General features: G+C 51.2%; 8 protein-coding genes across 8 annotated transcripts; 4 read left to right on the top strand and 4 right to left on the bottom strand.

Annotated features, from left to right (window-relative positions):
* Window positions 1-270: 270 nt before the first annotated feature.
* Window positions 271-1,149, top strand: HO173_012161 (uncharacterized protein; the record flags this gene model as incomplete). Its single annotated transcript, XM_037314034.1, has 1 exon — window positions 271-1,149. One exon carries the CDS (start codon window positions 271-273, stop codon window positions 1,147-1,149), a length of 879 nt encoding a protein of 292 aa, XP_037159123.1.
* Window positions 1,150-2,114: 965 nt separating this feature from the next.
* HO173_012160 (uncharacterized protein) lies at window positions 2,115-9,920 on the bottom strand (the record flags this gene model as incomplete). Its single annotated transcript, XM_037314033.1, has 5 exons — window positions 2,115-2,493; window positions 2,548-4,079; window positions 4,132-4,232; window positions 4,280-7,629; window positions 7,687-9,920. The coding sequence occupies 5 exons, from the start codon at window positions 9,918-9,920 to the stop codon at window positions 2,115-2,117; spliced, it is 7,596 nt and encodes a 2,531-aa protein (XP_037159122.1).
* Window positions 9,921-10,343: 423 nt separating this feature from the next.
* On the bottom strand, window positions 10,344-10,676 carry HO173_012159 (uncharacterized protein; the record flags this gene model as incomplete). The annotated part of the gene is made up of 1 exon (XM_037314032.1): window positions 10,344-10,676. The coding sequence occupies one exon, from the start codon at window positions 10,674-10,676 to the stop codon at window positions 10,344-10,346; it is 333 nt and encodes a 110-aa protein (XP_037159121.1).
* A 1,101-nt stretch (window positions 10,677-11,777) lies between these two features.
* On the top strand, window positions 11,778-12,713 carry HO173_012158 (uncharacterized protein; the record flags this gene model as incomplete). Its single annotated transcript, XM_037314031.1, has 2 exons — window positions 11,778-11,791; window positions 12,515-12,713. The coding sequence occupies 2 exons, from the start codon at window positions 11,778-11,780 to the stop codon at window positions 12,711-12,713; spliced, it is 213 nt and encodes a 70-aa protein (XP_037159120.1).
* A 2,200-nt stretch (window positions 12,714-14,913) lies between these two features.
* Window positions 14,914-15,789, bottom strand: HO173_012157 (uncharacterized protein; the record flags this gene model as incomplete). The annotated part of the gene is made up of 3 exons (XM_037314030.1): window positions 14,914-15,376; window positions 15,440-15,540; window positions 15,595-15,789. 3 exons carry the CDS (start codon window positions 15,787-15,789, stop codon window positions 14,914-14,916), a joined length of 759 nt encoding a protein of 252 aa, XP_037159119.1.
* Window positions 15,790-17,742: 1,953 nt separating this feature from the next.
* HO173_012156 (uncharacterized protein) lies at window positions 17,743-18,280 on the top strand (the record flags this gene model as incomplete). Its single annotated transcript, XM_037314029.1, has 2 exons — window positions 17,743-17,746; window positions 17,823-18,280. 2 exons carry the CDS (start codon window positions 17,743-17,745, stop codon window positions 18,278-18,280), a joined length of 462 nt encoding a protein of 153 aa, XP_037159118.1.
* Window positions 18,281-20,471: 2,191 nt separating this feature from the next.
* Window positions 20,472-21,818, top strand: HO173_012155 (uncharacterized protein; the record flags this gene model as incomplete). Its single annotated transcript, XM_037314028.1, has 1 exon — window positions 20,472-21,818. One exon carries the CDS (start codon window positions 20,472-20,474, stop codon window positions 21,816-21,818), a length of 1,347 nt encoding a protein of 448 aa, XP_037159117.1.
* A 1,744-nt stretch (window positions 21,819-23,562) lies between these two features.
* Window positions 23,563-24,282, bottom strand: HO173_012154 (uncharacterized protein; the record flags this gene model as incomplete). Its single annotated transcript, XM_037314027.1, has 1 exon — window positions 23,563-24,282. The coding sequence occupies one exon, from the start codon at window positions 24,280-24,282 to the stop codon at window positions 23,563-23,565; it is 720 nt and encodes a 239-aa protein (XP_037159116.1).

The following is a 24,282-nucleotide window of genomic DNA, read 5'->3' as shown; positions in this document are numbered from 1 at the left end:
ACTACCAATGAAACCGAAGAGAAGCCAAACCTGAGTTTTTCCAAGCAGTCTCGTGTAGTATAAATACCTGAGAGCATATCCGCCTACATATACCTGCAGGACAGATACGAACAAGCTAGACCCAACAGAGATTAGCCTACAGACCTCGAAGAAACTGAGGCATTAAATCTCCGATACATGACATCATTCTTACACAATCAAAACACAACATAAGATACCACCCAAGTCACTTAGTGGCTCAACCCTAAAGCATCCACCCATCCCTTCACCATGCCTTCATCCTCCTCCGCCAACAACGAAACCGACAAACTATCCGCAGAAACGCTATACAGTGACCGTGCATCGAACTATGACACCTCAAACGGAGGCTGGCACGTGAAACTTGGGCAAGACTTCGTACGGTGGTCAGCGCCTGCGCCGGGCTCCGCAGTTCTCGACCTCGCATGTGGTACGGGACTCGTGGCGTTACCAATGGCGGCAGCCGTTGGCCGCGACGGCGTCGTCGTGGGTGTCGACCTCACTACGGCAATGTTGAATCTTGCGCGCGAGAAGAAGATACCCGAAGGAGCAGCACGGGTGGAATGGGTCGAAGCCAACATTACCGAGGAACTTGGTGAGGTTGATGCTGTCCGGCGTGTAGTTGCGGAAAGGGGTGGTTTTGATGTTATTTCGTGCTGCTCGGCGTTTGTGTTGCTCGATGATCCGACGAGCGTGATAAGGAGGTGGGCGGGAATGCTGAGGGAGGGTGGGAGGCTGATTGTTGATGTTCCGACCGAGGATCTTACGATGCAGTACCTGTTTATGTCAGTGCTAAGTACGAAGCTTGGAATGGCAGCGCCTTATGATCGGGAGTGGGTCCAGAGCATGCATAGTCTAGAGAGAATGTATGAGGACGCGGGATTGGTGGTCGAGAAGTCGTGGAGGACCAAGAGTTACATTCCCGAGACGTGGTATGAGGACAAGGAGAGCGTCAGGGACGATGTATTCGATAAGCAGACGAGAGAGCTGTATGTGAGATTTGCGCAGGAGGGCAGGCAGGAGGATGCGAGGATTGCGTGGAGGGATGTATGGAAGTTGGGAGTAGAGGGTGGGAATGGGAAGGTGTATGAGGGCTACCCGGTTTACGTGAGTATTGGGAGGAGACCTTGAGGCTATGGACCGGCGGGCTGGTCATGTTGTAGAGCTGCAAGTTCTCCTTTTCACTTTGTCCTACTCAACAAGGTTCAGCCAATTCGCTTCAAGAATCACCCTCTTGTGAACTAGGGCAAGTAGTTGAGATCTCGCCTCGCCCGCTTTTTTGGCTTTATACTGCTCCGCTGAAGACCTGGCTCCTCCAATACGTCAGCGATCTTGATATAGATCTATAGGTTTGAGGTTTACTCTACGTAGCCACTTGAGATTTTATCTCCTCTTTGCTTAAACTTCTTTCCGACGAAGGTAGGTGTGAGACAGTAAGAGTTACATGATGAAAGAGGAAAAGGGCCCCTCGACGCTCGGTGTGGCACCCTTAATACTTTGTGGGCGACCTACCACTGGGGAGTGCAAACCGAGTCCTGGCTATATGGAGTAATCACATTCTGCTAAGTAAAGAAGCGGTAGTCTGAGTAGAGCACGATCATACATTGGTTACGCTTGTACGGTAAGGTGCCTAGGCACTTCAACCTCACTTGCATAGAAGGATACCCAGTCGGAGTCAAGATTGGTATCGTCGGAATTGGAGCTGAGCTGCACCACAACTCCGGCATAGATGTGAAGGGGCTCGAATCGGGCTGGGAGGGCAGAATTCGGTCCCTTTCGTTGATGCAAGGGTGAGAGAGGCTAGTGGTTATGCAGAGATGAGTAGCAAAACGTCTGGCGCGGAGCTAAGAGCACGGACTGTGCCGAAAGTTGGCAGAAAGGGGGAGCTTAGAGTTGCGAAGGCCAGTGGAGGCGGAAGGAGAGGAGGACGAGTATGGGTCGAAAGCAACATACAGAGAGGTATGTGAATGCATGCTGAAAACAGCCTATTCACCATGCAGACAGGTAAAGGATCGGATACCGTCACGAAAAAGTGTCATTTAGGAGAAGATGAGCATCTATGAGCACCAAGGAAGATATATACGCTTCAGGATCCTCTACTCGTCCGCGGTTGGGTCCGACTTAAAGTCGTAACCGGACCCCCAGCCAGCCTCCAGGGTGTCATCAAACGCATTCTCTGTTACCAACAACCACTCTCCACTTGACTCCCCGCTTGGTTGCCCCCTATCAATTCCGCGCCGCTCGGCCCTTTTACCCTTGAGGTCCTTCTTCTTCACCAATGTCTTCACTTCGCGCTCTTGCAAGATGTCGACGTCGATAGTTCTGAGGGCGAAGAATCTATAAACGTGCACGGTCTTTTGCTGACCGTATCTCTTCGCTCGTCCAATGCACTGTGTCATTGAAGCGTTGTACGACTGTTGCGTTTTAGTGAGGAGGGGAGACGCGAAGATGATGTGATTTGCGTTGGTGAGGTTGCTGTAGAGTATCATATTAGCAGGGTTAGCGGCAGAGATGAGTGGTATGACTCACATTCCGGACGCGGTTTCATTTGAGGGGTTGAGGAGCAGAACTTTCTTCTTATTCTTCCCCTGGTTATCTTGGAAATCATTCATCATGTCGACGATCTGATGGCCGGCTTTCTGACTCAACGCATAGCAAGAGATGTTAGCCTCCTCCAATCCTGAGGCCATTTTGAGCATCACATCCTCGAATTGAACAAACAGTAGGACTTGTTCGTCCTTTGGTAAACTGTTGATCAATTCGATGATGTGACCCAGCCTTGAGCCGCGTGTCCAGGTCTCCCCATCGCCAACAAGGTCCACGCCCTTTCTCAGGCGATATGGGTCGGATCCCTCACAACAGCCATCGACAGCGCATATAGCGAGGTGCGTCGTCTGGATGCAGTCTTGGCAGGTGGAGTGACCGCAGCGAATGTTGATGCTGATACTGTTATGATCAAGTACAACTTTGCCGCAAGCTCTGCATGTAGGTGGCTTGCTGAGATCAGTATACCACTGTGAGAGCTCCTCTGCGCCGCGGGCGAAGCGGAGGGACCTCGTCCTAGAGGTCAACTCTGCTACCAGACTCCTTAGATGACCCGTGAGGCCTCGAAGCACGCTAGCATACTTCTTGAAGTCGTCTTTGCGAATCTTGTTTGGCTTGGGATCTGCGGGATTGGGAGCCATGTTGGGATCCATGTCACCTGCTTGGATGGATTCGCTATCGCCGACAACCATTTCTGCGAAGTCTTCATCTGGATCTTCATCTGGACAAGCGGTAGCTTTGGACATTCTTGATGCCTTTCGGCTCTGATTGCCTTCGCCGGCTTTCTTGAGTCTTCTGTCCGCTGTTCGCTTGTCTTTTGCCTGCTTTTTGAGCTCGTCTGCGGCTTTCTTCTCCCTTTTCAGGTCTTCAGCGGTTGGGGGATCGCGGTAGTATATCTCTTCGGTATTGGCATCGACCTTTTCGAGAGCTGCGATGAGGTAGTGGCGAAGGTCAGAAGTGGCTGTAGGGTCTCTGAGACCAATAATCTCTATTTCTGACTTCCATTGACGGTAATGCGAGCCTTGGTACTCCGGTGCTGTTGCGCGCCCACATTGCTGCTCCAGCCATGCGGCGTGTAACAGGTTGTACTCCAACTCCGCAACCAGTGCTTTCATCTGTTTCTCACGGATACTGATCATTGTTTCGCAGGCCCCGAACAGTTCTGTTGTAGGAAATGAGAATTTCTCGTATTCTTCATCAAGAAAGTCATCTTCATCCTCAACGTCGACGTCCATTGCATCTCCGGATGGCTCGCTCTCCGCAGATCGTGTGTCCACCAATTCGAAGTATGAGCAGGCCCTCAAAAGGCATTCTGACGCTGTCTGGCAGTCTTGGAGTAGATCTTGGTATCGCCGAAGTCTATCATTGTCATTCTTGCTCTTACCACGTAGGACAATCTTCATTTCTGTGGATTGTAGTTGTTGCTGAAGCTCAGCATTAACTATGGTCTCAGCTGCTCCAAGGCAATGTGGGCGAAGATCCGTCATGCATCTGATGAGTCCGATCTCGGCGACGTTCTAGGATTGTAAGCGCGAGTGTGGATAGGTCTTGAGCATAAAGAAGGCCTACCTTACTAGCGAACTTGTCGAGGAATCTCTGCGCGTGGGCTTGCCTACTTATGTGCCATGCAGCGGTATGTGAATAGCCATATGCCCGGAATTGCTCGGCGGCTGCGGGTCGTTAATAGTCTGAATGAAGGCAGGACAAAGCAACCTACCAGTTCTATCGTCCCTGATATGCCGTATTGCGGCCCCTTTGAGGACCCCTGCGGCATCATCCACAACCCCAAGGTTGTATGCTAAGAAGCTGGCAAGGATGCGCACATCTCCAAAGTCCTGAATGCTGGGAGTCCCAGAGAGCACCCATCTAGAACGCGCGTTGATGGTGGTAATGAATTTAGAGAGCTTCCCGGCCTGCTGACTTTTGTCGACGTACGTGTATTCGTCAACAACAATTCGATGGAAATCGAACATGTGCAACAAGATACCAGTCATAGAATTCAGGTCAGTGCAACCCTCTCTCGTCATGTGCTTGAAGAATTTCTCCAGATCTTGCTCCTTGGGGGAAGGGTCCTTTGGTGTTACGCATTCCGCTGGATTCCAAGTGGTGTATTTGGCGCCTTTAAGCCGCTGTGTAGGGACATCGCGGATTATATCCTTGTCAGTATGAGCTGCTTTCAATCTTAGCTTCAGGACTGCGGCAAAGTCTATGGGACTGTGTTGCTCGCTGACGAGTTCGCCCATATGCTTCTTGATGTTACCACATGCTCGGGTGAGCCAGACATCAGTTTCACGGTCTCCGCTGGACGGACCTTCTGGCAGCGCCGCAAAATGCGACATCCGGGTCATATATGCTGGACTACTTAAAACTCTCCAGGAAGTGAGGACAATGGTAGCTTGTTTGATCCGCTGGACCGAAATTCTTGCTAGGTCAGTCAGGTCCTCAATGACCAGGATCTTGTCGTCGTTTGAACTTATCCCCAGGAACTTGTGGGCTTGCCCTTTCCACTGGTGGACTAGGTGGGGTGGTACTAGGATCAAGGTCGCTTTGACAGAGATGCAACCGGCGTTTTTGTTACTTGCGTACTCTTTCGCACTCTCTTCTTGTGCGTGAATCAGTGCAAGAGTCGTTGCGGTCTTGCCGTACCCAACCTCGTCGGCCAGAATGCCTCCTCGAACAGTCCGGACACGTCTTACACGTGCTTCTGCCCTCCAGCTTAGCTGTGACAAGGTTGCTTCTTCAATTTCTTCTTCGTAGAACACCATCTCATCGGCCTCTTGGCCAATCATCCACTGAAGAGACCGCTTCTGTTCAGGCCGAAGCTGTTCGCCAGTTGGAAAGTCATACTCAGCCTGGGAAGCAAGCTCGTTGTTCGGCAGAGTGAGTTCTTTGAGCTTGTAACGGGTTGGCGCTTCAAATCCGGTGTCAAGACGCCAATCCATCTCGATGTCGTCGCTGTCTGCAATGTTGCCAAGTCTAGCCAAAGCCCGGTGGACCAAGGTTGGTAGGTTTAAGCCCACCAAGAGACGACCTGTACGCTTTTCATCGTCATCGATGTAGGTTTGCACCAAAAAGGGAGCTGGTCGAGCTTTGATTTTTCGCTCGAAATTGCCAGCCTCTCGCCCATCTTCGTAAGGTATGATCTTGTCTTCATTGGCACTTCTTGAGCACGTCCACATTATTCTTGGGGGCTCCGGAGCACAGGTGAGACATTTTCGATAGCCACTTGGACAGGGACCAAGGGACCTCCAGCCTCCTTCGAAATCTCCAAGGTCTTTCACTCGTGCGAATAGCCATGCAAATGCCGCAGCAATCTCGCGCCCAGAGTTTTGATCTATGGTCGTCCAATGTCCTACCCGCCAGCCAACGCTGTCAACCACTTGTCCCGGTATCTCGCAAGATAACAACGCAGTCGTCGCAGTTTCATGCAAGCAACCATATACATCGTCAGCAGACGATTGTGATAGATGCTGATCTGTACCAAAGACCGGAATCGATATTTCGCTGTTGGGGAACCTCGAGGACGCTTCTTCCAACTCTTTGTGAGGTCGCAGAAAGATCGGGCAAGGACTCCATCGGCTGGAGACGGTGCATTCTGCTTGTGTGGGGACGGCACAGTCTGTTCGTGGATCAGAGCCCTTGCAAGGTGGTCGCCATTCACTCTCGACCTTGGCTGTAATGTAACGACTTTCACCGTATTCTAGCCGCTGAATCTCAGTAGAAAAGACAAAGCTATCATGATTAGGTAGTCCCATTCGATCCGCATCGAGGAAAAGAAAGAGGGGGGGTGCGTCGTGACCATCCGTGGTCGATCTCTTCTTGTGAAGGCTGCTGCAAGCTGTTCCGCAATTGTCCAAAAGATCGTAATCTCCGCAAATATCATGATCCAAAGCTAATTCTGCTGCAGGAACTGACGTGCGAGCAACGTGCAAGGATGTGTATACTTGTTTGTCAATGAACTTTTCACCCTGCAGGCCGAGCTTCTTCTCCCAGGAGTCTGTCAGTTCTCCTTGGGGGGTAACAGTGATTGGAAAGGTGTGAGCTATTGGTAAGCAAATTTCCCAAGAGCCTTTGAGCATGCTTTCTGCCTTCGTGGATTCACCTCGCATAGTCGTACCACGAACTGTCAGTCGTGCAAGGGGATGGTCGAGCAGTGTTCTCACACGACTGTTCCCGGTCTCTGTTTGACCTGGTTTGCCGTACAACAGCCAATACACTTCTTCTTGGTCGAAGACAAGTTCCAGTCGGGAATGCGTAGCACTGTAGGTAATTGTCCAGCAGTGCGAGCGCCTGGCAGATTCGTAGCGGTATTCCTGCTTGGACGCGAGTAGGATGGCCTCGCTGAACAGTCTCCAGTCTTGCTTTGAGCCGTCCGGGAAAAGCTGTGCGAATACTTCTAATGTCTCGGAGGAGAAACCGTCAATCTCAAGCCTGGTTGGTATAGCGTACCTCAATCGCCTTCGAAATTCTTGAGGTTCCGTACGCACAGGTGCTCCATTTCCCCCAAGAAGCTCGTAATCGTGCTTGGGCATGTTACCACACTTCTCGCAGCAATGATGATGGCAGCATTTACATATGCGAATTAAGGCCGGGGCTGTAAGACTTTGACCTTCACAGTGACATAGACGAACACTCGCTTTGGCCATCTTGCAGAGCTCTTCAAGTGATGAGTCACTAGAACCATCAAACCCCAGGGCTTGCTTTTGCCCAAGTTCGCTGTCTCTCATCCCCTCCAGGTTGTGGCCTAAATCATGAAGCGTCTGGTTGACTGGCTCCTTCGTCCTCGTCAGAATGGTATGACTTACAGCCAAGGCGCTCAGAAGAGCCGCCCCAACCACTGTGGAAGTCATCGCATTGCCCGCAAGGTCTATCAATTCTCTCTGGCTCTCGCGTGTCAGTAGTAACACGTCGATTGGCAGGCCTTGAAGTGAGATGGCTTCAAGCCCAGTGATTGGGCCACCGCGTACTGATAAGAACGGTTGACCAGTCGGTGTAAGACAGTTGATGACGCCGGGGCGAGCGCCGTCTGTGAAACGGTCGATGTTCTGAGACAGCTCCCAGACGCGTCTATAAGTCTCGATTTAGCACAATGTTTCAAGAAGTAAATCAGAAGGGAAGCCTTACGTCTTGAAGAACGAGTCGAATCCTCTAGCGGCATTGCGTAGATAGCATATCTCAATCGAATCCCACACGCGCTCGACTTGCGACAAGGTCCAATCAGTCCACAAGTAACTTGAAGCTTTGGCGGAGCCGTCATTGGTCCAGTTGAGGATGGGTCTTGAGATCCCAAGATTCTCTATGGTTCGGTACTCTTCGTGACGGCCACGGCATACCTCCCAGTCCCTTTCTCGCCTGGGCTTCCCAGTCTTGGACATTTCATCTTTAGCGTATTGAAGGCGTGGATCATCCTCGGGTAGAAGGAAAGCTTCAAAGGATACGCTTGCCGTTCGTCGAAGTGCCACCATGTACTGCTTCCACTTCTGTACTGCTTCGTCTGCTTGGTCTGGTGATGGGAATCGAAGGCGATCGAGGCATATCATGTATCTTCGGGTGCGGGTTTGAGGAATGTAGTAATGCTTCGCGTCGACTCTCTGATAGTCGGCGGAGTATGCAGGATCATCCTCGTCCCAGAACGTGTCAAGCTCGAGTTCATTCGGGTCTATTCCACCGTCGACTTTCTTGCAGTGCTCCTGAACGGACTCGCGATCATTCTGCCAGATAGCTTGAATCAGGTCCCAAGGCGCGCCATCCACGTTCTCGAGAATAATAATGGCTGGCCTATATTGCTTCGCGTATCCAAGAATTGCTCGGAATGTGTCACCAGACTCACCGGTGTCCGTCAATTTCTTAGTATTCTTGTTGAGCCTCGAGAAGTCAACGCACGAGAATCCGGCTACGAGAATATCCACATCCGAGGGGACATCAGTTAGAGCACCATACGCGGTGGTCGCCTGTCCTCCTTCAGCCATTTCCCGAATGTCGCGGAAAAGCCTATCGGGATGAAAGTTTCGCTCGATGTAGGCCTGTTTGAACGGAACAATCTCCGCACTGAAAAGGTGCTTTATGTTCAACGTAGGCTTCCCACGAAGCTCTAGGTCCTTCTGAATCTTTTCCAAAGCGAGCAATGGGCTTTCGGTTCCGGAGCACATTGTAGCAATATGGATCTGCTTTTCAGGGAGAGTTTCCATCGCATGCTCCAGAGTTGTCTCCTTCAACGCATTCGAAACGAGATCATGGAATATCGCATCGAGATCTGAAAGTGGAGGAAGGCTCCCGTCGATTCCGAACCTTTGAACATTGGTTTTCTCCCCGCTATCAGATGCCTTCTTGCTCTGGGTTCTCGGCTTTCGCTTGCCACTTGGATTGGAGGTGTGCTGCTTCTTATCAGGCAACGACTGTGTTGGCTTGGGCCGAGGTTTGATAGGCTTCGAAGCTCTCTGCATCGATTTGGATGACGTCCTGGTACCATGAACGTCCGAATTAGGCTGAGTCTCCGACGTCCTCTGTGTTGTCCGGGATCGAGTCACGCGTGGTCCCATTGGTAGAGCACTTGCATGTGATGTCTGCCGGGGTTGGTGCATGTCATTCCCACCACTCGGGTTAGCAGTTGATGGACCTGATGAGAGAGTTTGGATGCATCGTTTCTTTGAAGCGGACGCTTGGACGGGAGGAGAGGGATCATCGGCGAGAGCGTCTTTGCGTGCTCTTCTGGGTGCGCATGAGGGATGGTCGTTCCAACAATTGCCCAGCGGATTCCCATACCTCTCCACACAACCTGGGAAGTGGTAGTTGACGCTTGCAGCTCGGGTGAAGTTAGAACCACAGATGACGCAAAAGAAACGTCCTGTTTCTCGTTTGAGCTTCTTCGGTTCTGCGATGCGTGGTGATTTGACTCCGCAGTATTTGGTTTTGCCACATCTACGCAGCCGTGCGACGTGAGCCTCGTCCGGACCGTTGCTGAGATCATTCGACACCTGCGCCTCAGAGTCAGTGATGTGGGATCGAGAAGCAACAAAAGTGTTGATGAGGACACCGCACGATCGATGCTGAGCTTTCACACTTACTTGGGGGTGGTGAGGAGCATTTTGGAGCGTAGCCTCGGAGGTGTTGTCTTCACGAGTCGTGTCATCCCCACCATCACGGATTTGTCCCTGGACCTCTTCGTCATCTCGGTTTTGCGGGTCGGATGCATTCAAGGTTGATCTAGATCGCGTCACACGAAGTGATAGCACGTAAGGACGTCCTTGAAAAATCTCGCCCGAGGATGGCTCGCAGTCTTCATCCGAGTCTTGATGGTCCTGGTAGTCTTGATCTTGTGCATCTTCATCGCTATCCTTCATGAACTTTCGTTTGCTCATGGCTGTGGTAGCGTGGGAGTAGAGGCTCCTTGAAAGAGTGCAAAGGGCAGAGTTGATGGGACTGCCGTTGACTTTGGCTAAGCGTGTCCTCAAGTGGCCCAGAAGCAAGCTACCTTGATGAAGCAGAGGTTGTTCGCGCGCGCGAAGGAGTTGAAATCGGCCGAGGGAGGTTCAGGTCGCGTCACAGAGCTGTAGAGCACTTTGCAAGCGGCGGGGTTGAAGAGGGAGCCGAGTGTGAAGGGATGCAAAGAAAGCTGCACGATGACTGGTTCGTCTGCAGAGGAAGCGGTGGAGCAAAGAGACGTGCAGTTGAGAAGGCCGAGCAAGAGTGCAAAGGTGTTGCAACAGGTGACAGTGATGATGGCCAAGGTGTCGATTCAAAGACAACAGCAACACAAGGACATCCTGTGAAGTCTTGGCGCCCTAGCGTACTTCGGCACCGGTAAATCTTGACCCGAAGTCCCGTTCCCTACTTCGAAGGTTGACCATGTTGGCGCGAGGTCTACCGTGGACGTACTCTGCTCCGGGAGCCAACAGACGGTCTTGGCTGTCCAAGGGATTCGGGTCGAGAGACGGTAGGCTCACAGGAAACGCCAGAGTTCGAGGTGGAAACAGCAAGAACAGGTGTGGCCAACCTTTGGCTCCGACGATGACGGCAGCAGAAGCGCCAGTGGTAGGTTTGCTAGGCCAGTCGAACTGCTTTAGCTCATGGTCTGGTGGCACGAGATGGCTAACACGCTCGTTCTGTAGCTCCATTAACGACTTCCTCCACCTCCGCCGGGTCATCCCCTCCCACCTCCTCTCACCACTGCAGACGAACCTCGAACGGCGCCAAGATGATGTCAAGAGCTTGGAAACGTGTTGAGCGGATTTGTGAGCGGCCAGGGTCTGGTCCGGAATGTTGCTATGCTGGCCGTCAGTCTGCTGTACTCTGCAATGCCCTCAACCCCCGCTACAGCCAGCTGGCTACGGCCTCTGGCTTCCTTTGTCAGGTCCAGAGCGTGTTGGCTTCATGGCCGCCAGGCGAGGATGCTTACATCCAGAGCTTCTCTGAGGGTTTGGAGCCTCACCGGCAACGTCTTGATCGATAGCCCAACATTTGGTCCCCTCTTCGACCCCTTCTTCCACGAAGTCTCAAATCGCAACGACCCCATCTTTCCCACATTGGCAAGCCTTCAGCACAGCAGCTACCAAACATCTAAGACGGACCTGGCATAAGGCATGAGAATGTTCAGCGCGGAGGAGGGGCGAGCAACTCGATCGAGGCAGGGACAGTCAAGCCAAGGAGAGGCTGGGGTAGCCGGAGCCAGCACTCCAGTCAATGCCGCTGCGGTATATAATGGAGTGGCCTATCCGCTGTTTCCGGTGTTTGACAAGGCGTAGTCAGGGGCTCGGGTAGCTGAAGCCAGAAGGTGCCTCTGGAATAGATCAGTTCTGCGCAGGCAAGGCTTCGAGAATGTGAGTGCTTCACCATGGTCGTCCGAGTGTGCGTTATAAGAAAGATAAAACGATAACCAACGATAGGTGGAAGCTATATAGGTCTGGCCATTCAAGCCATATATAAGAGCCCAATCAAGGACTCAACACCACCCTCCTCATGACTCGGCATCTGAGACGCGCTCTCAGCTGTTGGCAAGCAGGTAGGTATGGTTCAGAAGCGAGAAGAAGAAAGAAGTAGAAGAAACGACGAGATTCTGTCTGGTATGTATATGATTTATATACCAGACTGGATTCCCAACCAGGTGTGTCACCATCCTGGCGATCTGTGTCTGTCTTCAAGAAGGTTGAAAACATTTGGATGTGTGTGTTTTTAAGTCTTTCAAAATCACGCTACGCGGGAGCTACGCGGGAGCTACGATGACACTATTCGGGTATGCTACGCGTGATTAGGCTTAGACCCGGCGGACGGAGTTTCACAAACGCCGATATGTCGGAGATGGTTCAAGAGCATCCAAATACAGTCAACCATCAGCAAGGACAAAGACAGAGGCTGCTCCAAGACTTTCCCTCTCCAACGTGATGAGTACATCTCAACCTCCAGGGTTTGATCAACCCTGGCTAAAACATCTTGCTACCAGACCAAGTGAAGAGAAGCAGAGAGAACGATGTAGATCTGGGGAATCCAGAGCCGGGAGGCTTTTGGCATGCTCCTCGCCTTCGGTCGTTGCGCTTGCCTGTGTGTAGAGCTCGGGCTAATTGAACGCAATTCATCGAAGCATACCCGTCCCATCTTAGCTCATCTCCGTTACATCTTCCTCCGCTACACTTCCTTTCGCCCTACGTATCTGCGTCATATTGAACCCTCGCATACTTTTCCACCTCGCCACCCTCCTTTCATGGCTACAAGCGATAGATCCTGCGAACAGCTCCCAGGCATCCAAGAGTCAACATTGTCGCTATTATCTCTGGCCACCCTGACCTCGTAGACGTACATGCTGCTTATCAAACATTAGTCGCTCAAGCACTTATGTCCTGCAAAGCCGTTGTGCCCTCCAACTTCTAGTCGGAGAGACTCATTCACTCTTGGTAGCATCCATCAATACTGACGACTGGGTTACTCTGCAACGCTTGAAGGCTCATGTCGACGCATTTAGTAAGCGGCTTGCCAAAGTTTACAAGGAGCTTATGGACGTGCACGCCAACCAGATGCTGGAAGCTTTGCAAGTGTGGCTTGCCGAATTCTATGCGAGAATTCAGGATGCGGAAAGGAGGCGCTTCGATCAAGCTTATGCGAGCGAGGTCTTGGGTGCCAAAAAGTCAGTCAAGATGGCCGCTGACGCTCATGAGAAATAATGTGGTGAGCAATTACCAAGGACTGCATCTGAGCCTCGATCTAAAAAATAGCTAGATGTTAGTTTGTATCAATTCCATCTACTCGAGGAATGAATGAGACCCTTGTTTGAATGGCATCGCGTGTGTTGTATAAAAAAGTGTATTCACTAACGCGCTATACGAGCTTTTATTGCAATATGCGGTACAAAGTATAAGTCCATCGATATTCACCAGCTTGAACACTGAAGCTACCATGTTCAACATCACAGCGACGCCCGTTGAATCTGTGACGCGACACAAGGGCAATCATTATAGCGTCCGAGGGTACAGCGCCCAAAGCCATTTCCCTCACATTCAAGACTGCTGCAAGCGGGGACCCCGGGACAGGGTTCTGATTCCGTATCAGACGTGGAGTCCTCACCGTCCACGTTGTCTATATCCTGGGAGTCGGTATCGGTCTGGGAGGATGTACAACTGCATCCATCATTCACCCCAGCGGTACAGCCCCAACTGGGAGTCCCTGCACATGAGGAACAAAAGACAGACGTGGCCGGGCATTTCTTTTCGAGGTCAGCATCGCCTCTCCGAAAGGGTGCCAAAAGTCTTGAAACGTGTCTACAGAGCGACCGTTCTCGATACTTGACTCAAACACTATAGGTTGTTTCAAAAGAGGAGACTTAAAGGTCCGAAAACACGTACGGACTGGGAGCATGAGCATGCATTGCCGCAATTGCCCGGATTTCCGCTACCGGTGGAACTAGGGAAGACCAATACGAGAGCGCACCTGGCGCCAATTGTGTCGATGCAGTATGTCTGCATGGAAACACCTGTGCCGGCTGGGGAACTGGTGCCGGCACAGACGGGTAACTGTCGGGGGGTTAGCGGAGAAGAGAGATTGGTAGAGGATACGTACGTTAGGGCTGTTCAGACCCTCCTGACGGCTGGCTAGAACACCCGCTGGCACCGCCGCTATAGGGAGAAGGAGGGTAGCGAGTGTGAAGAGGATAACAGTAAGGGTCCGCATGATGGTGAGCGAATGAGGTGAGCTGGGTGCGAGACGGTGGCCACAAATGCAATGTAATGTGACTGAAAGGAGGAGGTACGAAGGAGACGACGACAATAGCGCACAGAGCACTCTTATATTATGAGCCCAGGAGACAGTGAGCCCCTTGCGCTTCTACCGTTAGTCTGCCAAGGTGGCAGTATGAAGCGAAGAACAAGAGAGAAACACGTTTTGCGCTGAGCTGTCGTTTGGCGAAGACCGGCAAGTGTCGGACCACACACCTTGTACCGGGATGTCGACATCATGGCAGGATCGGAAATTAATTGCAGCATACTGGGCCATTGCGTTCAACCAGGGTTCGGTGGTAGTTATAAGGAGGGATATTTCGTCGACGCATGACTTTTATAGAATTACTCTACCCATCTAGGCAGATATTCTCTAGATTGACGTCGCATCAGGCAATTTGAAACAGCTGTTCCGGTGAAACAACGACGGCAGCTACAAGCGCAACTAGCTTCCGTTTCGCATCTGTATAAGCGATGCTGTGGCGTAGCTCCTAAGGCTCTACTCGTACGGAGTGAAGGCTCCCGGAACTAGGGTTACAGACTGGCCTCCAATGGCCCGGGTATATCAAGCGCTGAAGTACGCCAAATTTTCCTATTTTTTGACGATAATTGCTGAGCCCGTGTAAGTCGCAGCTCACGAAGTCGAGGGAGGCGGCATCGCATTATTACCACATTCATTACCATTGAGATTATCTAGATGGCTAGCCTCTCTAGCCTTCCCTTATTCTGCACTGAAAGCAGGAAGCTAGCTCGATGGGTGTTGAAAAGAAGAGGAATACGGGGGCAGCAATTTCGGAATGTCTTGCACGGTGATCCACGCCTCAGCCGAGCTCTACACCAAGCCACCGGAGCCGTTGACAGAAAGTCATAAACTGAGGTTGCTTGTTGTCACGCTGTTGGTTTAACACCTCTAATACTTTCCTAGCTCTCTGATACTTCAAATACGACAGGAACAAGACTAAAATTGAGATCCTCAAAGCCCTGAAACTTCCTGCAACCACAGACAGAAAAACATCATCACATCTATCCCTCTGCCTTTCTCTCGAGGTACAAACCTCAGCGTAATCGCACGACCATGGTTTGAGGACTCCTCATATTGCAATGCTAGTCTGAAAAGGAAGATCGAGACGTCCAGATGCTCAAAGAACACTGTCTATGGGGCGTCGGCAGTCTTAGTCGGAGTCCTCGCTGTTACATGTGCATTCGCTGGTATATTCCTTATCCGACGGGGAGGACGACCTCCGCCCGCCAACCCAGGCCCTGTGAGGGCGCCAGCCGTGATGAAAGCTATTGGAGGATCAGTCCAGCCGTCCGCCCACACCCCATCGGAACAGCCCTGTAAGGCAGCCGGGTCCGCGGCCCGTAGGCTACTGAAAAATGCTCGCGGTGGTGCAAATTGAGGCTGGTACAATTGTCCGGGCTCCACATATAGACCTGGTGGCGGACAGGGCAGATCGGCAAAATTGAAAACCTCGGCAGAGTCTCCGAAAGGGTTCACGGTCGATAGGGCGCCGGGGGTGAAGGACATCGTGATTGAATCGTAGGTCGTGCTAAGGCTACCGCAGCCATTGCTAAGGCTTAATGAATAGAAGATGGCGTATATACTTGAAGATTGCCTTTCAAGGGCGGTCAGTGTGTTACTTGGGCACTTTCTGCAACAGGCCAAGAAATTGACTTACGGGTTTAATCCCGCTGGGGGCAGCGCTGATGGTGGACTGGATATTGTGGAGAGACACGCTGTGTTTGCGGACTGCTGGGGCCAATAAAACACCGAGACCGACTAAGATTAAATTTAGAGAATGCGCGGGTTCGCGGATGAGAGTTTATCACTGACCGCCACATTGAGACTGCAGAGCAATGGTTGGCAGTTTGCGGTATTAACCGTAGTAGGTCCGACTCTGACAACTTTGGTGATGACATCAACTCCGTGCGACTGATCTGACACAGCTGATGATGAAGACAACCCCATTGAATCTACGAAAGATGTAACTGCGACGACTTTGGTAACCTTAGTAATGCCCGCAGTCATATCTGAAGTAAATCAGCAAAGACCCTTGGGTTGTTGAAAAGCGACGGGGGTTCATGTACTGGCTTGGTATGATGAATTGGGAAAAGAGGTCAGAGATATCGGAAGAGGTTGTCTTTCTTCTAGGACTGCACAATCGACCAACAGGCCTACGAAACATGTTTGGTAGAACCAAAGGGCTAACAAGGTACAGGCGAATGACATTGTCAGATCCCTTCGAGTACAGATGATTTTCGCAAGGACCGAGCGTCGGTCCGAACGTCGTGACAGCAGAAGATAAACTTCCCATATATTTCAGATACCTTCCCAAGGTCAAAGACTTGTAGAGATTCGACTTTCATAAGAACCCTTGTTGCCAAGAACTGCGGTCGAAACAGGGGAGTGTTGTGCCACGTGCTAGACCCAGGGGCTAACCCTATCACGATGCAGACGCAGGAAAAATGCAGGATTACGCTATGCGTATGGAAGGAAATAGTATGGACGAGGCAAACGATCATTTGTTGCCAGTCGGAGGTTGGCAATGCCAGAGCGAAAGATCATTGACTTGCTCATAACTTTCCCAAGATGACCGTTCGGGAAGTATTGTTCTTCAAGTTACATCCCAGAGAGTATGGCTAGCTTCCCTACTTTATCAGCCTCGTACATTCCAGATCATTCTTGACAGTGCTGCAGGGACTGGGCGAAGCAGGAAACTGTGGACGGGTGGAGCTCCCTACATGGCTGCGGTAACAATTACACGAGAGCAAAACCACGAAGGTGCATCTGAGCTGTGATATAGGATTCTATATGCCTCACAGCCAGCTTCAGATGGGCTGAAGATGAAACTCGAGATCCAACAGGACCACGGTTACCGAAGGAAGGCAAATGTGTGGCACGTTTGGCCGACGTTCTGCCGGAGCGGTCAAGAGCGCCAAGAAAGAAGTGCAGGGCGGAGTATTGGAACTACTTTAAGTAAGGGAGGGTTACACAGATATCAATAGACTCAAAGAACCATGGTCTTTTCATGTGTGCGGCTTGAGAATCCTGTCTGTGTTGAAGTCTGAGTCCGCGAAAGTGGACAACGCAAACCGTAGTTCCAAAGACCCTCTCCCTCAAATTATGCACAAAGCTCGGTTTCATTGCCGCTTTATCTTCTGGATCTATAGCTGTCAATGATTGATGATTGTGCAACCTTTTACCTTCTTCCTCTTTCTTCTCCCACTTTCTTCCTACTCAGTGGTACAAAATTCCTCTCTGAAATTGTATCCCTATACTCGCTTCGCAATATTGAGAAAGGTTTACTACCATGGAGAATGTTTACTTCTATCTTGATCTACCTACCACGCCTATGTATAAGTGTTAATGTCGTGACTTAAGATATCGTGACTAGGGAACAGACATAGGACTTTTGGTAGCCTACTCTCCGCTCAACACATTGAGCGTCAGCACGTCGCCGTTTGCATCTACGGATCGGGTTTATGCTCGAAAACACATCCGCCATCACACATCACCACCTCAACCTCTTCGAACGACGAGATGGGTTGAGTTGAGGGGCAAGGAAAGAGGGGGAAGAACTAGGAAAATCGCATCGCGTCGCGTCATGTGGAGGAGCATCCAACAATTCACCCCCCAGTCAATCCAACCCATCTTCCTCCAACCACATACCTACTCCTCCTCTCATTTTCAAACTTCAACAGCCCCCTCACGTCTCATCATCTCACCCAACTCGATCCCAAACAATCCCATCCCAAAGTCTTCGACTCCAACAAAGTCTTCCCACACCGACACTCTTACACCAAGACTAGTACAAGCACCGATAACTCAGCGTCGCAAAGGCTTATAAGGGCCGCTCTTACTCGGACTAAGTCACGAGACAGGGATGAGCTCTCGCGTTCTATGTACCTGCGGCGGGAAAGGAAGTGGAGAACGAACAGCCTGCGACAACAACTGTTGCCCTGTTCAATGGTATCACTGGGAATGCGTTGGTGTCACGCAAGGGCCAGCTGGCGGTTGAGTATGACCGCGATGCCGGCTACGCCCACTCGCGAGTGTGCAAGACAACTTCATAGCACCAGTACGCGAACATTCATTCCCACAGTTCCCCAAAGCCGGCAACATACGGCAGAGACCAGTTGTACAAAATCAGCTAGAGGAACAGGCCACCGTTGTCAAGAAGGCGCCGTCGAAACCCAGGAAGTCACAGAGATGTACTCGGAGGGTGTACGGTCTCACGGAAGCCAGTGTATTTGAGAATATTCAGAACCAGAGCCGGGCCATGATGCTTGCCAACAAGGAAGAAGCAAAGGCGCAAGAGCTGGCAGATACGGCAGACCCAGAGGGGCAAAGGGCAGATTCAGGGGAGGATTTAGTGGAAGCAATGCTCGTACGCAAGATGCAGGCCAAGACCGAGAAGGGGTTGAAGGATGCAGGAAACCAGCCAAGGAATGACTCCCAGTACGTCGTGGCCAAATCGCTGGGTAACGTGGAGGCACCAGGGGACGATGGGACGACATGAATATCGATCGTGGGATTGAGAGACCAGAAGAGAAAGCCGCTCTTTCTATGCACGAGGTCGCGTCACGGCGCATTCTTCTAGGAGCAAAATAGCCATCCACTACTTTGCAAGACACCAGGGGCGACGATACTCGGCGCAGACTTGATTTTTTCGACCTATTCCCACCTAGCAGGGAGATATATGGCATATTTGAAACCAGTGAGGAGTGGGGTGCGCTCCCACAGCTTGGGTATTAAACAGCTTCTTTCGGTCCAAAGCAGGTCGAGCATAATGATGTGTGCATTTATGAGGTGCGGGCTAAGAAAAGTGATGACAGGAATGTACAGATAGGTCGAAGCAGAGAAAAGCGTATGTTTTCTGGGCAGCCCGCAGTCATCACAATTAGGAGTATATTCAGGAACCTTTTTTACTCCTATTCATCCAACTCCTCCACGTGTTTATCTCAACTGCACCTTGCCTCTTTCATGGTACATGTCTCTCGGACCTTCGGCCGTGTATTTCACGTATCGCCAGCGTGTCAACGAAGTTGACAAAGATGCGGCTTAGTCTTCTGCTCCGATTACTTCGGTAAGTCTAACAACCTTGTAACCCGAGCCAGACTCATAGGCATGACTGGCTTTGAAACCCCTCTCCTTTTTTGAAGCAGATGGATGAAGCTACTTTTCCGCCTCGGTCTTGGTTGCATTACGATCCAAGCGCTAAGCCCTTTCCGGTTGCCAACACGCGAGATTGCTTACGGGTCAAGAGAGTTCTGTGCGCGCATGTACGTTGGACCCATGTTGATTGAAGACTGCAATGGCGCTTTCCTGCTGGTCAGGGAGACTTTGGTGGGGATTCGGACCCTCAACAAGATGGTTGGGTTTTGTTCTAGCGCATGAGCGGCACCGACGAGAGAAAAATATAAGTATCGTACCCCTGCCAGAGGAAACAGATTTACAACACAGCATCTCCCATCTCAACTTAACATCAGCCATACAGCAGCTGTCATACAAGACCTGTCTCGAAGAGACCGACTCACAATGTTCATCATGAAGCTCATCCCACTTCTCGCTTGCTTCACAACAACGTCTTCAGCCAGCGCTCCATCATCGGCTGCTCCTCCTCCCTTAGTTCGTCTCTTCTCCGCCAGTATCGATATAGCAAAACCCATATCACCATTGCCACTTCCGGTCCGAGGCGGAGTGCGTGTTCGTACGTGCAATGTTTCTTGACTTTGATCGACGCTACTGAAATTCATGATAGTGGAACCCATCACGGGCGGCAGGATAACAGGCGCCATCAACGCAACCGTTCAAGCTGGCCTTGCATACCCTGCAATTTTATGAGAACAGCACCGTCGAAGTCCCAGCAATCATCCTCTACGGCACGACACACGACAAAGTGCCATATCTAATTCAGCTTTTTGGTGTTGGAAAGCCGACAGAGCAAGTGGTGAGAGTGGCGAGTCTAGCCTATCGTTTGTGAACGTTGGGGTATGAGACCAGGGCATGGGAAGCTGACGTGACTTCTTACTTTAGCAAATTGGAATTGGTGGAAAGTACTCGGCCTTAGCCGACGCTTTCATCATTGTTGAGATCAAGCCGAACATGGCCCGTACGATAGTCAGCGTCGAAGGGTACGAAGCTGAAGAGTAAGAGGAAGAACAAGGCCAGAGATGGAAGGAGGAAAGAAATGGAGACTGATACTGTAGAGTTGATACTCGGTACTGTAGGCCTGTACTGAAGTATATTTGGTTTTATATTCCCAAGGACTCGAAGATTTTAATAAATGTGTATCCAGTCAAGTAGAAGTATGAAACCATTTCAGCCCCTATTACGAGTACGTGACTGGGCTTGGCATCTTGCGGGGTTCTGTTACTAGCCATAACGCTAGCGATCCATGGTAATCTTACCTTAGCGGTATCACGGCGGATGAGCCCCGCACCGCTAAGAAGCTCGTAAATTTCCAAGGAACTACAAGCCAGCTTCCATAAACACAAACACTGTATTGTCCGTTCGCCGACTTCAACACGATGAGCCTCAGAAATTAGATACAAGTCAAAGAGTTTCCAAAGCCAATGCACTTGATCAACACTGCCATAAGGTAGCTATACACAGACGGCTAGATTAGATTCTTACGTCACTCGTCGACTGACCTTGACGCGCGAAGGCTCACTAATTGACTTCTCTTTCCTGTGCTAACTCTCTCCATCATGAGTGCCTCCGCGCTAGCTCAATTCGGCACCAGGCATGTAGCCAGGGGCATCGGGAGACTCGCGAGCGAGGTCATTGAGAGCGGCTCTGGCAGCTATGTCACCATGGTCGGAGGCCGCAGGATGCTCGATTTCACCTGTGGTATCGGAGTCGCCAACCTAGGCCATTGCCATCCAGCCGTGACAAAGGCAGCTCAGTCACAAGTCGGCAAGCTCGTCCACGGACAGATCAACATAGCCTTTCAGAAGCCCTACCTCGAACTGATAAAATCGCTTCTACCTCTAATGCCTCACGAGTCGCTAGACACCTTCTTCTTCTGGAACTCGGGAGCGGAGGCTGTCGAAGCGGCGGTCAAGTTGGCTCGGCACGCAACCAAGAAACAGAATATCATCGTCATGCAGGGTTCGTATCACGGACGAACTTTCGGAACCATGGCAATGACGCGCTCCAAGACTGTCTACGGCGAAAACTATGCTCCATTGATGCCTGGCGTGTTCTCCGTTCCCTTCCCCTACTGCGCGCAATGCTCAGTCGCCACCCATTCGGATGGGAAGTACGGCTTTGAGAGTTGTTGCATGGACCCCGTACTCCAGCTCGAGCTGCTCCTTAAACGTGAGACTGCGCCATCTGACACTGCTGCTATCGTCATTGAGCCAGTCCTGGGCGAAGGCGGCTACGTTCCACCTCCTGCGGAATACCTTGCCAAGGTTCGGGAAATTTGCGACAAGAACAACATCCTCTTGATTGCAGACGAGGTGCAGTGCGGCTTCGGTAGAACGGGGAAAATGTTCGCGATCGAGCATTGGGGTGTCAGGCCAGACATCTTAGTCATGGCAAAAGGGATTGCAAACGGCTTCCCACTCTCTGCGATCGTTTCGAGAAAGGAATTGATGGATATGCAGAAGCCGGGATCGATGGGAGGCACTTACGCTGGAAATGCAGTCTCATGTGCAGCCGGAGTCGCCGTCGCTAAAGCCTTTCAAGACGAGAAGATTTTGGAAAATGTTGCTGCTCGAGGGGCGGAGCTAAAGGGCATGCTCGACGCAGCAAAGTCTGATTCCAAAACCAGCAAGATGATCTTCGACGTGAGGGGCTTGGGATTGATGTTGGCGCTGGAATGTACGCCGGGCCATGGATACGCATCGAAGATACAGGCGAAATGTATGGAGAAGGACATGCTGGTGCTCACGACCTCGATCTACGACACCCTCAGATTTATACCACCGCTCAACATCACGAAGGAGGATATGGCGAAGGGATGCCAGATTATCAAGGAAGCGATCGAGGAGGTAGCCGCGGGAGAAAGGCCAGCTGAAACGGGAACGAAAGGTCAAGCTTTAGAATAGACCACTGTCCAAGCCTGATGCGTATGTGATGCTCTGTAGCCACCAATCACCATCGTATGAACCCTCGATTTCTACAGCATCCGTATACTATCTCAAACTGCTTGCCACGCCACCTTAACAGGCAATACAACGATAAATGTGTAAACCACGAATTCGGTTCTACCGCAGATACATCTCCGTATCCCAATTATGCTCCTTCTGTCCGTGGTTGCGCCTAGCCCTTCAACTGCTTCATAGAACGGATCAAGCGCACACATCCGTCCCCTATCATTTCTACATCCCAAGTCCCACACTGCCGTACACACTCTCCATCCTAATAGCACTAATTAACAGCCTCATAAACTAGCCTTCCATCTTCCATACCTATGCCTTCAATCTAAGTCCTCCAAGAAGCAGAAAAGGCTGCGAATCTGGTATTAACCAGCCTTACTTCAACCCTAGGCACGTAACTCTGGCATTCTCGTAAAGTAAGTTAGATCTCTAGACTCGGGCGATACTTGTGATCCTGACCTTATTTCATTTATACATCTTGCGTTGATAAGTCAGCAAACATGGGCAAAGAATTTTACCTAGAGAGCGACACCGTCTTCGTCTTCAGAAAATGGTGCAGCGATGCATTGACGGAGATTGAACCGCACTCAGTCTGCATCCTGACTCATAGCCGTATCGCGTGAGAAAGAACTACGATATGTGCTCGGGATAGATGCACGGCACCAAACCCCATCCGCCGATGCCTTTCATCCTAGCCACGACTTCAGCCGACGCTCGATCGTACAATACTACCGCATGACCCACCTCTGCAGTCCCAACATCACACATCAACCCCGTAGGCGCGATATTGATAACCCACAGGCTTCCCAATCCCATTTATTCATCCTAATGTCCGCACGTTTTAGCCCACACCATGTCCCTACGCGCGCTCTGTACATTCAGCCGCAAAGCCAATAAACCGCATGCTCAATCCGATGCAACCATTTCTCCAAACGCCCGCTCAGGGGCGCAATATGCCGTAGACCCTTGGCTTCGATCCCGCCGACCTCCGCACGCGTCATCTCACCATCGCAGATGGCCTCGACACACCCGATGCCAACACGCACAGAAATGGCATACGACCGCGCTCGAACAGGTCCGGTAGACACCCTCCTCCATCGTGCGAGATAAGACATGGACAGCAAATCGTTGCGGACACGAAAGTGCCTGGTATCAGGGTTTGGGGGTCCGTCCATGCAGTGGTTGGATAGCAGTTGGTGTGGTGGGATCGGTGGCCCCTCGCGGGCCAGTCTGGCGTGGGGGCAGGACCTGTATTACCTAGGAGGCGGAGAGGAAGAGCTGCCGGGTAGAAGAATGAAGTCGACGGGCGAATGGAGGGAGGGAGGGAGGGAGGGGGGACGGACTGATGGTAGTTGCTTGTATTGCCTAGGGGGCCAGAAGAGGAGTGATGAAAAATGAACACGGAAAGGAGATGACGACAGGCTGTTTGGATTAGTAAAAACTAGTATTATTGACTTTCACTGCACCCAGCAAGTGTTCAAATGCTTTGGAATTCGTAGCAGATGTTCGAGTCGATTGTTGGAAAAGACTCACTGACAAACGCATATACCGAAATACATAATTTCCCTCAGCCCTGAGATGTTGGATTCAAGGACGAGCAACAAACGCACAGCAAATATTGAATGGAGTCGCATAAAATGCATCCTTTAACCCGCACGGGGCTTCCCCCGAAGCACATAGATTTCAGTGCGTCTCACAAATATGCATCATATCTCTGCCAAGTTTCCTTGATCCACTTCCATTCAGTCTCGTTAACACCATTCCAAGCCTCCCAGACATCCATGTTCGCAATCTCTTCTTTTCTTTGAGGCAGGTTCAAGGCAGCATAGCGTAATTCATCCAGCAGAGTGCTCTCTCCGGTTGCGTGGACTCCGTCGGCAATGAGTACCCTCATCTTCTCATGTCCTCTCGCGGTACCATCTCGAACGCACTGCCTATGCGTCTGGCTGGGCGGAGTCCACATCCAGCTAATATCCAGCTCATCTATGTATTCGAACTCGAAGACATCATATGGCCAAGCCCTGGGAAGGGTGACGGTCAAGCCGGCGCCGAGTCGTTCACTGAGCTTTTTGCAAGCATCGGAGATGCTCTCTACAACAGTCATGGCCTCGAAGTAGGCGTCGCATTCCTGAGGAATCCATATGGCCAGCTTCACTTGGCGTAGATGGGCAAGATGGCAAAGCTGGGATATTTCATGCTGGAGCTTCAACAAGCTCTCCGAGTCGCGTTCTGTAGGTTTGGCGAGACTGCCAGGGTTAGGGCAGGTGTATAGTTCAATCTTCTGCACGCAATCTCTCAAATCTATCGGCGTTCCCACAGATTTCTTGACCACGGTTTTGCATCTTTGCGTATCATCAAGCGAAGTGTGTGCGCGTGGATCGATGATGATTTCGGAGTGTAAAGCACCAGCCAT

This window comes from Letharia columbiana (genome assembly GCF_014066305.1).
Source record: "Letharia columbiana isolate WasteWater2 chromosome Unknown Sc0000074_s0, whole genome shotgun sequence".
Lineage (NCBI taxonomy): Eukaryota > Fungi > Ascomycota > Lecanoromycetes > Lecanorales > Parmeliaceae > Letharia > Letharia columbiana.
This window is presented reverse-complemented; position numbering and strand designations above follow the sequence as displayed.